The sequence below is a fragment of the Aspergillus sclerotioniger genome (assembly GCF_003184525.1).
Source record: "Aspergillus sclerotioniger CBS 115572 chromosome Unknown BO94scaffold_50, whole genome shotgun sequence".
Taxonomy (NCBI): Eukaryota; Fungi; Ascomycota; class Eurotiomycetes; order Eurotiales; family Aspergillaceae; genus Aspergillus; species Aspergillus sclerotioniger.
In genome coordinates this window covers 61,860-75,712 of record NW_020291040.1, presented here as the reverse complement: position 1 = coordinate 75,712, position 13,853 = coordinate 61,860, and the positions used below count along the sequence as shown (strand labels likewise).

General features: G+C 51.6%; 7 protein-coding genes across 7 annotated transcripts; 3 read left to right on the top strand and 4 right to left on the bottom strand.

Moving 5' to 3' along the window:
* Positions 1–594: 594 nt before the first annotated feature.
* rglA (putative rhamnogalacturonase B) lies at positions 595–2,725 on the top strand (the record flags this gene model as incomplete). The annotated part of the gene is made up of 12 exons (XM_025616082.1): positions 595–850; positions 906–1,007; positions 1,059–1,180; positions 1,227–1,296; positions 1,343–1,418; positions 1,463–1,514; positions 1,563–1,774; positions 1,818–2,039; positions 2,096–2,342; positions 2,397–2,537; positions 2,584–2,640; positions 2,696–2,725. The coding sequence occupies 12 exons, from the start codon at positions 595–597 to the stop codon at positions 2,723–2,725; spliced, it is 1,587 nt and encodes a 528-aa protein (XP_025461759.1).
* A 248-nt stretch (positions 2,726–2,973) lies between these two features.
* BO94DRAFT_579629 (chlorohydrolase family protein) lies at positions 2,974–4,885 on the bottom strand (the record flags this gene model as incomplete). The annotated part of the gene is made up of 3 exons (XM_025615281.1): positions 4,814–4,885; positions 4,368–4,764; positions 2,974–4,319 (listed from the first exon to the last, which is right to left on the bottom strand). Exons 2-3 carry the CDS (start codon positions 4,666–4,668, stop codon positions 2,974–2,976), a joined length of 1,647 nt encoding a protein of 548 aa, XP_025461758.1. The 5' UTR covers positions 4,669–4,764; positions 4,814–4,885.
* Positions 4,886–5,296: 411 nt separating this feature from the next.
* Positions 5,297–7,375, bottom strand: BO94DRAFT_629000 (putative phthalate transporter). The gene is made up of 9 exons (XM_025617530.1): positions 6,952–7,375; positions 6,860–6,899; positions 6,680–6,808; positions 6,552–6,621; positions 6,452–6,499; positions 6,258–6,403; positions 5,992–6,209; positions 5,481–5,942; positions 5,297–5,431 (listed from the first exon to the last, which is right to left on the bottom strand). The coding sequence occupies exons 1-9, from the start codon at positions 7,167–7,169 to the stop codon at positions 5,308–5,310; spliced, it is 1,455 nt and encodes a 484-aa protein (XP_025461757.1). The 5' UTR covers positions 7,170–7,375; the 3' UTR covers positions 5,297–5,307.
* A 239-nt stretch (positions 7,376–7,614) lies between these two features.
* BO94DRAFT_628999 (uncharacterized protein) lies at positions 7,615–10,029 on the bottom strand. Its single transcript, XM_025617529.1, has 5 exons — positions 9,908–10,029; positions 9,540–9,845; positions 9,410–9,493; positions 9,324–9,350; positions 7,615–8,071 (listed from the first exon to the last, which is right to left on the bottom strand). The coding sequence occupies exons 1-5, from the start codon at positions 9,956–9,958 to the stop codon at positions 7,715–7,717; spliced, it is 825 nt and encodes a 274-aa protein (XP_025461756.1). The 5' UTR covers positions 9,959–10,029; the 3' UTR covers positions 7,615–7,714.
* A 283-nt stretch (positions 10,030–10,312) lies between these two features.
* On the bottom strand, positions 10,313–11,302 carry BO94DRAFT_330267 (uncharacterized protein). Its single transcript, XM_025606970.1, has 4 exons — positions 11,290–11,302; positions 10,572–11,233; positions 10,372–10,501; positions 10,313–10,321 (listed from the first exon to the last, which is right to left on the bottom strand). Exon 2 carries the CDS (start codon positions 11,144–11,146, stop codon positions 10,787–10,789), a length of 360 nt encoding a protein of 119 aa, XP_025461755.1. The 5' UTR covers positions 11,147–11,233; positions 11,290–11,302; the 3' UTR covers positions 10,313–10,321; positions 10,372–10,501; positions 10,572–10,786.
* Positions 11,189–11,983, top strand: BO94DRAFT_540569 (uncharacterized protein). The gene has a single exon (XM_025612942.1). It carries the CDS (start codon positions 11,587–11,589, stop codon positions 11,803–11,805), a length of 219 nt encoding a protein of 72 aa, XP_025461754.1. The 5' UTR covers positions 11,189–11,586; the 3' UTR covers positions 11,806–11,983.
* BO94DRAFT_479280 (putative MFS transporter) lies at positions 11,944–13,843 on the top strand (the record flags this gene model as incomplete). Its single annotated transcript, XM_025608741.1, has 4 exons — positions 11,944–12,151; positions 12,204–12,366; positions 12,415–13,476; positions 13,534–13,843. The coding sequence occupies 4 exons, from the start codon at positions 11,944–11,946 to the stop codon at positions 13,841–13,843; spliced, it is 1,743 nt and encodes a 580-aa protein (XP_025461753.1).
* Between the last annotated feature and the right edge of the window lie 10 nt (positions 13,844–13,853).

Sequence of the window (13,853 nt, the reverse complement as noted above, 5' to 3'; positions counted from 1 at the left end):
TTGGACCCTCGCTGTAGCGTTTCCCGAGGGCTGTCAAGATGCCTCCATCATGACAATGAAAGTCGCATCTTTGCTCAGCGCGTTATGCCAGAGATCAATGTTCTTCTTTCAGTGAGCACATTATTCAATACAGTGACAAAATATAATTCTAACTGTTCAGGTATCAGGTACCCTGTCATGGGAGCTCTGACACATTGTCAGATTGCAGGAGGACCGAGCCAAGAAGATTCTCTTGGCTACGGTGATGTGTCTCCAATACAACAAACCCATAACACCGGTAGCTTCGCATTCGCGATGACAGTGATAGTTCAATACCCCATCGCTGATCTTGCAATGACGTCGGCAGTTAGTTTGAAGAGTATCAAGTGATGGGGTCCCTTCATTTATCCTGTCCTCAAGATTGGTGGGCGCCGTTCACTGCCCAAGGCTTGGCCAGGGGCTATGCATGAAGGACACTAGCTGGATGGGTTTGGCTCCATTAGTCTTTAGGATTTTGGCAGCGCTTCGGCTAAGAATATTATTTAAGGGATTGGAAGTACCGCCATTTGCAAATAGCGCAGTTGAGTTACATCGATTCGACTGTATAACTGCAGGATGTTGTCAAGACCTTTGCTTTTATCGCTTCTCTCACTGTCCGCCCAGGTCGTGAATGCGGATTTTGGAATCACGACCAGTGATGATTCCTATGTCATAAATGCCAATTCCCCCAATTCGCTGCAGTTCACAGTGAACCGCGGTAGCTGCGATATTACTTCTATCGTGTATTACGGCTCAGAGCTGCAGTATTCCAGTGTGGGCAGTCATATCGGCTCTGGTCTGGGGACTGCGACAGTTTCTGCCACTCAGGATGGTGGGTACGAAAGTTCAAATTGGGAGAGTAGAGCTGACAAGCTTACTGCGGACAGGCGACTATATCAAAGTGACCTGTGAAACTGACACGTTGACTCAATATATGGTGGTTCACAATGGGGACCCTATCATACACATGGCAACCTACATCACAGCAGGTGAGTGCATTCCAGAGTTATCAGTAGCTATATCTGATCATCTAATGCCAGAACCATCCATCGGCGAACTGCGTTTCATTGCTCGGCTCAACTCAGACTTGCTGCCCAATGAGGAGCCATTCGGAGATGTCTCCAACACCGCTAATGGGGAGGCCATTGAAGGATCTGATGTGGTAAGACTGATCAAATTGCTTGAAGACAGCGCTAATCGACGGCAAGTTTCTGGTGGATGGAGAAACTCGTAGCAAGTTCTATTCCAGCCAGCGTTTCATCGACGACCAACGGCACTGTAAGAGCCTTGGCAATGACCGGTGGGATGATGCTAACCTAGCAAGGCATTGCGGGTGATGCGCACCGCGTTTGCATGATCCTGAATCAGTACGAAAGCTCTTCTGGTGGCCCGTTCCATAGGTAATTGCCTCTCTGCACCTACGAGACCATACTTATGATGGTAGGGATATCAACTCCAACAACGGAGGCAGTTACAATGCCCTCTACTGGTACATGGTATGTGTCTTTCCTCAAGCATGCGAATTAGCATAAATAACAAAACAGAATTCGGGCCATGTTCAAACCGAGTCCTACCGCATGGGCCTTCACGGGCCCTATTCGATGTACTTTAGCCGCAGCGGCACCCCCAGCACCGACATTGATACATCCTTCTTCGCAGATCTCGACATCAAGGGTTATGTAGCTGAGACAGGCAGGGGAACAGTGTCGGGAACAGCATCTGGTGCTGATTCAAACTTTGACTGGGTTGTTCATTGGTGCGCTTCTGCTCTAACCAATCGACCCTGCTAACCCGTGCAGGTACAATGACGACGCACAGTACTGGACATACACCTCGTCCGGTGGTAGCTTCACCTCTCCAGCCATGAAGCCCGGAACATACACCATGGTCTACTACCAAGGCGAGTACGCGGTTGCCGAAAGTTCCGTCACGGTCACCGCAGGCTCGAGCACCAGCAAGGACATTTCCGGATCAGTCTCGACAGGAACCACTATCTTCAAGATTGGCGACTGGGACGGACAGTACGTCCACCGTCCCCTATCTACACATAAACACATTTCTAACACTAGCGATGCAGGCCAACTGGTTTCCGCAACGCCGGAAACCAGCTCCGGATGCACCCATCCGACTCCCGAATGTCCTCCTGGGGCCCACTAACCTACACCGTGGGCAGTTCCTCCCTGACTGACTTTCCCATGGCGATCTTCAAGGACACCTACAGCCCCGTGACGATTAAGTTCACTGCAACGTCGTCTCAGACGGGAGCAGCGACGCTCCGCATCGGAACCACGCTGTCCTTTGCAGGAGGCCGTCCTCAAGCCACGGTACGGTCCCACCTGTTCTTTTCTGCTTCCCCGAGACTGATAAGATCCTACCAGATCAATTCTTACAAAGGATCTGCTCCATCTGCGCCTACAAATCTGAACTCTCGCGGGGTTACCCGTGGTGCATACAGAGGATACGGGGAGGTTTATGATGTGTCCATTCCATTGGGAACGATCGTGGAGGGCACGAATACGGTACGTTATTTGGTCACAGTGTCAGGAGCATGCTAATCATATATAGATCACGATCGATGTCATTTCTGGTAGTTCTGGAGATGAATTTTTGAGTCCGAACTTTGTAAGTGCATTCGCTACTATGATATAGGATGATGTTAGCTGACGAGAGGATGCAGATCTTTGACTGTGTGGAGCTTTTCCAGTGAGGATAGTATAACACCAATCGGAGAAACGGTTGTCCTATGCTTGCTAGTTCCATAGCATCATCTTTAATATTACCGGCAACGCCTATCAATAAACATCCCTAACCACCTATTCCATACAACAACAAAGTATCTATCCATCTATGCATGAACCACAGGTATCACGATCACGATCACGATCACCAGTCCAAATTAAATAACCTCCCTCCAGAGAGTAGAGTACTCCGCTCCACAAATCCAACCCCTAATCCCTAATTCCTAATTCCTCCCTCTGACCCTCCTCCCAACCATCCAAGCAACAACCCCCATCCCCACAACCCCCAAACCCACCTCCTCCACCCCTTCCCTTTACTTCCTCCCTCTCCCTCCCCAACAACCTCATGCACCAACTTCCCCTGCACCCACACCATCCTCACATTCCGATCATCCCCATTCCACACCCACTTATGCACCTTTTCAGTCCAACTCTCATCCCCAAACACATCGACCACGGAATTGACACCCCCGCGCTCTCCCCATCGTCCGGCGGGAGAAAACTTCCCTAGTTTGATCATCTGTGCGTCCCAGGACATGTTTCGGTCGAAACCGCCGATTTGGTCCGCCATGTCGACGACAGAGGCTCCGCCGCGGGTTGCGAGGTAGAGGGCTTCTTCGATGGAGAGGATTTCTCTCGGGACGCTACTGGTACCGGTGGGGGTGGGGGAGTCTGTGGTGGTGGTGGATGTAGTAGAGAACTGAGGTAGGAGGCGAGAGACGAGACATGCTTGTCTCACTGTCTCAAGTACACTAGAACTATATCCGCCACTTACATCCGTTCCGAGACCGACAGTGATCCCAGCGTCGAGGGCTTTACGGACCTGACAGATTCCCGATCCAAGAGCGGAGTTTGAGGCCGGACAATGAGATATCTTTGCGTTTCGGGACGCAATGAGGCTCCGTTCCGAGTCGGAGAGATGGATTCCGTGCGCGAGGATAGTTCTCGGTGTGAGGAGACCGAAGTGGTCGTAGACGGAGGTGTAGTCCTTTGACTCTGGGAAGAGGGAATGGACGAGGGCGCATTCATCCAGGTTTTCGGAGAGGTGGGTTTGGATGTGCATTGGGGGAGAAGTGGAGGTGGCGAGTTGGGCGAGACGGGATAGGGCAGGGCGGTGCAGGAGGGGCGAAGCGCGGGGTGATGATGGGGTGGATGAGGGAGGCGGAGGGGTCGATAGAGCGAATGTGGGCGATTGTGGATTCGGTGGCGGAGATGGAGGCCTCCGGAGAGGCGTCGCGGTAGTCGTCGGGGCATTGGGAGGAGTTGTCCATGCAGACACGGCCGATGAGGGCGCGTTGGCCGCGCGCGTGGCAGAGGGTGGAGAGGAGGTTGGTGGCGGGACGTGGATGGTTGCGAAGTATGAGGCGCAGGTGGTGCCGTTGGCGAGAGTGCGGGCGATGACTTGGTTGTACACCCGGTAGGCTTGGGGTGGGGGGATCGAGGGGAACTGAGTGCTACCGAAGGACTTTTCGATGGGGAAGGTGTAGGTTTGGAGCCAGGAGAGGAGGCCCGAGGAGCCGAAGAGGCCGCTGTTGGGGTATTGGGGGGCGTGGATGTGGGTGTCTGAGATGTTTTAGTACGAGTGTGTAAGGATGGGGGAGGGAGATGTACCGATGAAGCCGGGGAAGAAGAACTCGTTCTGGTCCTCGCGGGCAACGACGAGGGTTACTTTCACACCGAATTTGCTTTTGGTGGTGGTGGTGGTGTCGTTGATGGCGGTCCAGCCCTTGGTCTTGAGAAGGGCCTTGAGGTCCTTCTCGTTGGCAATGGACCAGTCGAAGCCTTTGATCTGGCCGTCGGTGTTGGAGACCCAGAGGGCGCCGCGGGTGATGGCCAGCTGGTGGTCCGCGCCGGTCTTGGTGCGGGGGAGCTGGATGAAGGTCCCCACGAAGAGGGTATAGGCGGGAGACATGGTGATGGGCGAGTGTTTAATCAGAGTCCGATGGGAGTAAATATAGACGAGTAGAGAGAAGGTTGGACTGCCAGCTAGGGGCAGTAAATGCAATGTCTGTGTTGCGGTCAGTATCTGGTGGAATGTGGGTAGATGGTGCACGTACGTGATCTCAATGCAGGTTCTTTACTCAGGGTGAATCAGCCATACGACTGCAGCGGTAATCGACCGTACTCCGTCCACTCGTTGAGGAAAGTGGGCGCTGCGATGGAGGACGCCTGAGGTCTTATACGGCGCGGCCAATGATGGCGCCCCGTTCGGTTCCGGGAGTGGCCCGGCCGGCTCCGATCCTGAATCCAGCCTAGCGTCTCGATAAGATATGGATTGCCTATCCGGGAAGCCAAGAGTTTGATCTGTTTGTGTGCATTTCCACTATTCCAGACAGCCAGTCAAGCTCTTATAGGAAGCTGACAAGGTACATCCTTGCCTTTAAATATGGCACTATAACATACAGCCATGGTGGTGCAGTACTCAGTAACCGCGCTTGATTTTATTGGTCATCGCCATAGCAGTACCGCAGTCTGCAGTCTGCAGCAATACTTTCATGCTAGATCCTGCACTAATCGCAGACACTAAAAATAGACTATCTCACGACCTTAACTAGATAGTATACCGGAAATCCGGGGACCCCTCAAGCACGCGCTCTCCACGATCGGCTTGCTTGTTCGCATAGCGGAACCACGCGCTCAGAACCGCTACGGTGAGTAAAGTGAAGAGGTTGCATCTGAATGACATTAGCTGAATGAAATAGAACTGGTCATCAAGAGACTCACGCAATCGTCGTCCATATGCCCGGTCGGTATTCCGGCGCATCCTTGGTCTGGAACACCAAACTGCTCACGATGCCACCAATGGCGCCAATGCCAATCAGCGTGGCGCTGCAGAAAGCACGCGTCCATTGGCCACGGATGTTGTTAGCTTGATACGCCATCACCGCGGGGATATTTCCATTTGACCCCGCCACCACCAGAAACACGCCCACGTATCGCACAGCATTGCCCTTGGCAAACCCCATCAGGGGCAGCCCGGCGATGCAAACCAACGAGTTGAAGGCCACAATCGGACCACGGATCCGATACCGATCACTCACCCACGCGGTCGCATACATAAAAATGCCCGCGAACCCATAAGGGGGCGCCACCAAACATTGAGCAGCCCCAGTGCTAAAGCCCATGCCATCCTGCAGGATGATGGGGAGAAAGTACGCGATCGCATATGCCACGGTTGTGGTGCATCTGCTGATGGTTAGCCTATGTGAGTATAGACGACATGAAGGAAACTGACAAGCAAATCAATGCATATGCCCAGATCTTCAGGTCAAGGGCTGGAGTCACAAAGCGCTTCAGATTGAATGGCTCCCCGTTACCATCAGCACGATCTCGGTTGATGCGTCGAACAATGAACGCACTTTCCCTCTCGCTCAGGAATTTCCAGGATTTGTGTGCTTTCTCCGGAAAGTCAACCATGAAGATAAAGGTCAGAACTCCGATGACACCGGTGATCTAGAATATCATCAATATCATGTCGCATTCAAGGAAGGGAATACATACCACGCCCTCCATGATGAAGATCCATCTCCAACCCGCCAGGCCCTGAAGGCCTCCCATCTGCATGAGCCCAAAGGCGAGTATACCAGCCAACGCAGATGCTACACAGCCGATCAGGTAGAAGACCGAGTATCGCTTTTGGATGTCATCTGGATGTCGTCAGTCAGGGCCAGTGAAAACGGGCCAGGGTAGCTTACACCGGACGTACCAACTTGACAGAAGGTACACGCAACCAGGAAAGTAGCCTGCAAAAGTCAATCGATGTAGTCCAAAGTATCAAGATCAGGTCAGACTCACCTGCTTCCAGTGCGCCAAGGAGAACGCGGATCGCGACCATTTGTTTCCAATTTTTGACAAACCCCATTCCCTAAGTAGATGTCAGGCCCTCGGATTCAGCGCAGGCTTAATAAGTTGAGCGAACTTACAACGAGTATTGCTCCCCACGATATGACGAGGCAGCCCAGAAACAACGTGGGGCCCACCTTTCGAATAATGACCGTCATCGGGGGTTGGAAGAGCACGTAGGGTATGAAGAAAACAAGGATCACGACGGACTAATCCTTATCAGCATATGCAACGCTTAACGCAGAAGGTGGAGAACACACATAGCGAGTCCCGACTCCAAGCTGAAGATCGTGGGTCATACTGCTCAGAGTCAATGACCAACTCGGCACAGCAGGGATAAAAGGGGGTTTACCCTGCAACTGCAGCCATGCTAAGATTTGTCCTGTCCATGAGAGAAATGCAGTATGCCAGACCCGCCATGGTCACCAAGCGGCGGTCAACACGATGGATGATCTTGCGCTGCTCGGCAGGCGTGAATTCCTCATCATAGTCCACATCATTGGTTGCGGGTTTGCCAATGTCTTCGATTCGCTCCACGCTGGGAGGCTTTTCGAGGTCTGCAGTCGACATGGTGAAGATCACGAACTATACCCGACGCGTACAAAATTAAATTGGCCAAGTGGGAGGAATCAGGAAAGGGGCGACTTGAGCTGGCGACCACGGATCATTATATGCTGCGTCGCACCCGCCATGGCGATACGTATCGCTGGACGAGCCCAGAGGCCTTTCCCCCGCGGTGCGTGGCGGACCTCAGCTGATGGACTGTTCGGCAATTGGGGGGATTTACCGAGCATCAGGAATACGGACGGGGTGATGATGGCCAACCATCTTGGCTGGAAACAAAGAGAAAAGAGGCATGATGAAAGACAATGATACGTGTTCTCCACAATTTCCCCAGGTTCAGGGATCCTTAAGGCAGATGCGGGGCGAGCTGTGATCGGATGCGGGGGAAAACCCACTCGGTCGGATGACTCCAGCTACTTCTTTCTCCTGCCTGATCCTCGACATCCCCTCGGCGCGCCGTCGGGGCGCAATCGGCGCGCAATCGGTCTGCGATGGGTCTTCTTACATACTGTCAGGACAATGATGTTCTCCATCTGCTTGTCTAGAAAGATTTAATCCTCGTATTTGGGCGCGTGGAGAACAGACAGCACTTCGCCAGGCCACTTGGCAATTTCGGCGCGAGCGTCTATGCGACCGGCAAGCCCGTACTGCTGGTCAATGAGCGACGTGGGATAGAGGCCGAAGTAGGGCCGCGATGATCGCATGATGGTCTGACCGGATTGGCGACAACACGGAAGCTTGTTTCGCACTCGTGGAGCGGAGATAAGGACGCGAACGAGGTTGGATACGAGTTTAAATGAGAGTTTCCACGGGGCTTTCAGTGGCCAGCCCAACGCCGTTCTGGGCCAGTCAGGAACGGGCTCCTCGTCGGGCCGGGCATTCCCCAGAGGCAGAGGCGATTTGCTCGACTTTCTTTGTTCTCAGCCCCCTAAATCCCCCGGACCCCAGAGCTAATGTGCGCTATTTTCCTGTTCCTCGGGTGGCTGGTATCTAGATAGACCATTCGCTGGTCTGTTTGGTCCAGCTGTTGCCTGCGCTGGCCAAGTGGACATCGCGTCCTGTCTCGCCCCGTATTTCGCGAGTATCCTGTACTTTTGATATCCGTTCCCAGGCATCATTGCTTCGATTGGGCCAGCGTATGACGCGAGAAACGCGAGGGAAAACGCCGCCTGGCTGGAATTGTCGGTGTAGGTGTCCCAGCATTGATGGATCAGGGCGCGATTGGTTGAGGAGTATGCACCATCCCAGGTGATTGGTGCGTTCAGGGAATCGGAAATTTGTCAATCGTGGAATAATGCGGTCCATGCGGGGTGTCTAAGCTTTGGCATCGACATGGTGGCAAGCACAAATCTGTTGAGACGGTTGGACCTCTGCTTGACTCGAGGCAGGTCGATCACCTGACGGCCCGGTGTATATTGCATCTTCCTGCACGATATCATCATCCCCTACCGGACAATTGACGTGCTATCTTGAAGATCTACAACGTCTTTCAGGCCTTTCAAGGCTAAATCCCCTCATAGTAGCTTTCAAACCTGATTCCCTGATGAAATCACACCAGTGGTGTTGAAGATAGTCTCAATTTGATGAATCTTGATGAGGTCATCGAGGTTTCGGTGGACTCTCCTTTGACAAGATATCTCTGCGTCCCAAAGATGTTGCTAAGGCAACCATTCCTGAAGAGCGAACACACATTATTCTCAAAAAGGACTCCCTCGAGCACCATGATCTAAATACCTTTCCGCGCCTTGGCGGTTTTAGGTCTTCCTTCAAGGCCAGGAAAAGTTTCAAAGCTGATGATAGCATCTATTTATAGTTCGTTCATCGAGTGCGGCCTCAACGCTGTTTATCTGCTTAGTCGGCTGTGCTGGGTAATCTGAGAGGTATATAACTCTGTTCGCTACACAGTAGCTATCAAGTAACCTGGAAGTGCCCCTCCAGCTTCGGTAGTGGTACGGCAGACTGCCACCCAGCGATAGTGGGCGACTTTTCCACCAAGTCAGCCCAGTTGGCAACACGAATGCCAGTAATATGGTGAAAACGGTCAGGCAGCTTATCGAAACCCAGTAGGTCTACCATGCTACATCGCTCGGAACCTGGTTCATACCATAACAGCCCTGTTCTCAATTAGTGCTGTAGAGTCACCTAACTAGCGCAACTGACCGTGATGAGTGTCACTGGAAGGTAAATCTAGACTGGTCAGTGCCCATAACCTGCTTTTGCAAGACCGCGATCAGCCCACAACTTACAATCGTAATATAAGTTAGTATTTCAATATTATTGCCTTGACGTGTCGCGGTCATGCTCTCTGAGAGTGCCGATGCATTTACCAACTGATATAGTCAGATTAGACATTTTACTTGGAGACAACAGACCTACGGCATCGGACATCTTCTCAACGGACTCAATCCGTTGCTCAAATGTCATGTGCAGTGCCCGCAGCTCTGCTATTTTCCCCCGCATCAGGGAGAACTTCTCCCGAAATTTGTCTGCTAGGGCGCCAGGCAGATCTAGGTCAAAACACGAGCTCTGTTCCGTATCAAAAGCATGCCACGCTGCGATCAGCTTGGCCAAAGAATTACGCAGGCATCGTAGGATGCACAATGTCCATGTACGTTGCTTGGTTTGCTCAAGCCCAGGGTCTTTCTCTATGAACGTGGGCAAGGAATCTCCATCGATTTCGCTCTAAACCTCAGGTTAGCAGGTTCCTCAATCTGCTTTCAGAATTGTGGCGCAATAGAGCTCACATATGGATCCAAATCCTTCTCTAACGCTTGCACTAGAGCTGTCCACTCCATCGTTACTTGGCTTAGACGGACAGAGAATACTGTCAGAAAGTAGTACCGTGGCTCCCAAATGGGAGCTTCCCGTGCCACAGAACCACCTGATGGTGCATCCAGGTTATTCTGCAAGTAACGGTCAATCGATTCCTGGTAGCTGCCATACGCATCCAAGAAACAATAGGCTTTCCAAAAGAATTCATTGCTGCCAAAAACTCCAAATGATATCTGTGCTTCGAAGATACATGTTCGAGGACCACTCCTTAGACTCGGGGGTTAAATACAGCGGCATTTGCGCAACCCTCTCGGGTCATCTCTGGCCATCGGATCTATACGGAGTACAAAATAAGGAAGCTGAAACTCAAGTACAAAACCACGGGACTGATAAAGTCAGTGTGACTTCTCCCTTGGGCTCAAAAAGGAAATCAGACCTGTAGAACGTTGATATATGGATTAAAATCAATGTACCTAGCAAAAAAAGACCGGACTTCGGGTAGGTGCGTGTATGTGGCATTTTTGATCACGGACAAGGCTGTTGATGAAGTTATATTGATAGCAAATCTGTATCGACAGAGTTAATTCATCTTCAAGAACTAATAGGGTTTTTAGGGGTAACTCGGGAGCCACAAACAGTATTCTTCTCTCTGCTTTCCCTACTCTCTACAAACCCCGATTGTCAGTAGAGGGAATGAAGAGAGAATAAAGGAAGGTTAAAAGGAGGGATAAGGTCAATTCAAATGACAAAAAGTGGATCAGGGCCTCACATCCTGCTTTAGATGGTTATAGAGATCGCCAACTTTGAGCGCTTGAACATTGACATGAAGCCCTGGGGGGGGGGGGGGTTGTTCAAATATTGAGCAGATTCCCATGCTCGTCCGTAGTGAATCTTTCTATGCCCTGACATTGCGACAATAGGCGTGGGTCACAACGATCGTCAACAATCGCGACGTCTTCAACAGCTGACGAGACTGGAAACAACTTTTTTGCATTTTCTAGAAATGCCCGGAGGACACGATAACGCCCCGGAGGTTCCAAGTCCAACTTTCCATATTCCAGGAAGGCATCGATTTCCGATTTATTGGGTGCAATTCGTAGCCGCTGGTCTTCATCCGGGTAAAGCTCTGGTTGGCGTAGCAAGAACTTCTTATTCCATCGAAAATTATTATGTACTGCTGGCTGGGTTGCTGATAGCCACAATTGTTCCATATTGGCATTTAATCATTAAACTGACGAACACAATAAGATCGGGGCGATGAATGTTTTTTTCTTCGAAGAGCCGGCCCGCGATAGATACTGAGCCAGTCAGCCTAAGCGCCTGCCACGTCGCGACGCCGCAAGGCTGAACGCACGATGCGCCAATAAACAGGAGGGTAGTCTAGGATCATAAGTACTAGTACTATTGGAATGATTAAGCGGCTAATGAGGAATGTGATTGGCCAAAGTTTAGACATTCTTCATAGTGCTATGATAGGCGCAACCATGGAACCGTCAACTGCCAAGCTCTGCATGTAGGTGTCAGGACTTTGTCATTGCTTAAGGATATCTGGTATCTGCTTCAGAAGGGAGAACTGATGTAGTAGGACCAAGCACATGAACGTGCTGTGATAAAAAACGATTTATTGGAATGCGAAGTGGGGAACTGGAGCATGGAGGTGTCAGGAACGGGAGCGTTGTGCGCTGGGGGGATCCAGACCACCACTGCTGCGGAGGAAGGTGTCACCCCAAATATTCCCACAGAGTCCACGGACAACCTACGCTTATCCACTTGGCACATTTGTCACCGCGTCAAAGCAAAGATAAGAAAAGGGCCCACTATTCCGCTTTACCTTGTCCAAAAACCTGGTTTTTCGCTTCCCGTTGGGTAAGGAGGTGGCGAAGGGGGTTGTAACATCCAGAAGTTTCGACTCGCGCCGGAACCACCTCTTAATTCCTCCAACCACCCACCGATCCAGCCATCCCACGACCCTGTCTTCCCCTGACAAGCCTTCCATCGGGAACGTACCATGTCTTTGGTACAGCACGTTTCTGTGATTGAGGGAGTGGATCGCGAACCCGATCCCCAGGATGACAGCACAATCGCAACCGCCGTGATGGGCGAGCCATGCGCTCTCGTCCGCCGCAAGATCAGTTACGACGTCCTCCAGCCTCAACCTGTCCCGATTGACAGTTCCGGAACCCCTGCCTATAAGGTCTCGACTGCCAAGCGAATTGGTGGGTCAATTGAGTTGATGGGAGTGTATCGTGCTTTTCTAATTTCTCACAGCTCAGGTTGTTGTCACCATTCTGGCATGCTGGTTCGCAGCAGGGATCGTGTTTGGATTCGCGGCCCTGAAACCAGTCCTAGTCGCAGAAGGTGTATATCGAGAGCTGTGCACGGAGGAGGAATTGCACAATGGTGTAGAAGTCTGTGCTGAGCAGGATCTCAGGTGTGTGTCTTGTGGTTAATTCAGCCGAACCGCCTTTAACCTCGGCAGATTGAACCTATTCTTTACCATCGGCTCCATCACCGCCAATGTGTCTGCCCTCCCGGTCGGGACTCTTCTAGATCGCTATGGGTCGCGTATATGTGGCTTTGCGGGTTGCCTGCTCCTTGCGCTTGGTAGCTCGTTGATGGCATATTCCTTTTCCCAGCCCCAATTCGATGGATATATGGCTGGGAACTTCTTACTCGCTCTGGGGGGTACTTGCATATTTGTGCCCTCTTTCCAGATCGCTTATGCCTTTCCCAAGTACGCAGGCACCATTGTTGCTCTTGTTACTGGCGCCTTTGATGCTTCTGCAGCGGTGTACTTGTTTTACCGTCTTCTTTATGAGGCGACTGATCGCTCGTTCCATCCTGGAAAGTTTTTTCTGGGGTATCTCTTAGTGCCTGGCTTCATTTTCATCGCTTTGTTTACGCTCATGCCGTCTCATGACTACCAGGGCACATATCAACTTGAAGTCAAAATTGAGAGGGCCGAGGATGCCACCCGTGATGTGCACGATTCGGACGATGAGATCGAAAGTGACACGGAGCTGCGACGAATCAGACGGCAGCGCGCTGAACGACGCCGTAAGAAGCTGTATAAAATCGCTAAAGTCTTAGGAAACAAGGGAGAGCGACAAGAACGTGAGCAACGCGAAGAGGATCGTCAGGTTGCGAGCGCCGTCTGGGGCGCGCTGCACGGCCAACCTGCGTACAAGCAGATGGCCACACCCTGGTTTATCTTGATCACCCTGATGACGGTCTTGCAGATGCTGCGTATGAACTACTTCATTGCCACGATTCGCGCCCAGTACGGGTATATGCTGGACTCGGATGCATTGGCCGTCCAGATCAACAGCTTCTTTGACATTGCTCTCCCTGTGGGAGGGATCATTTCCACGCCATTCATCGGGCTGCTGCTTGATCGCGTCAGCGTGCCCACAATACTGGCTATTATCGTGGCCCTGACAACGGTGATTGGTATTCTAAATTCGATCCCAGTCTTGTGGACGGGATATGTAACAGTGGCATTGTTTGTTCTGCTGCGGCCACTCTACTATTCCGCCATGTCGTAAGTGTCTTCCCTGTGACTGATTTGAGTAATCGTTAACTGTGTCTGTTTGATTAGAGACTATGCCACCAAGGTATTCGGGTTTGCCACCTTTGGACGCGTCTATGGAACCATCATCTGCTTTTCGGGGCTGGTGAACTTTTCACAGTATGGCCTAGATGCACTAACTCATGGTCCGTTCGGAGGGAATCCCCTTCCCATCAACATCTTCTTTGCTGGGGCCGGCTTCGTAGTGGGGACGGTGCTGGTGTCCTTTGTGTACATTGCGGGAAAGCGGATGAGGGAGCAGGAGCAAGAGATGGAAGAAGATGAAGAAAGGCAGAGATTGATTTTGGAGGGAAGCGAGGATGAAGACGATGAGTACTGACATGTAGGTT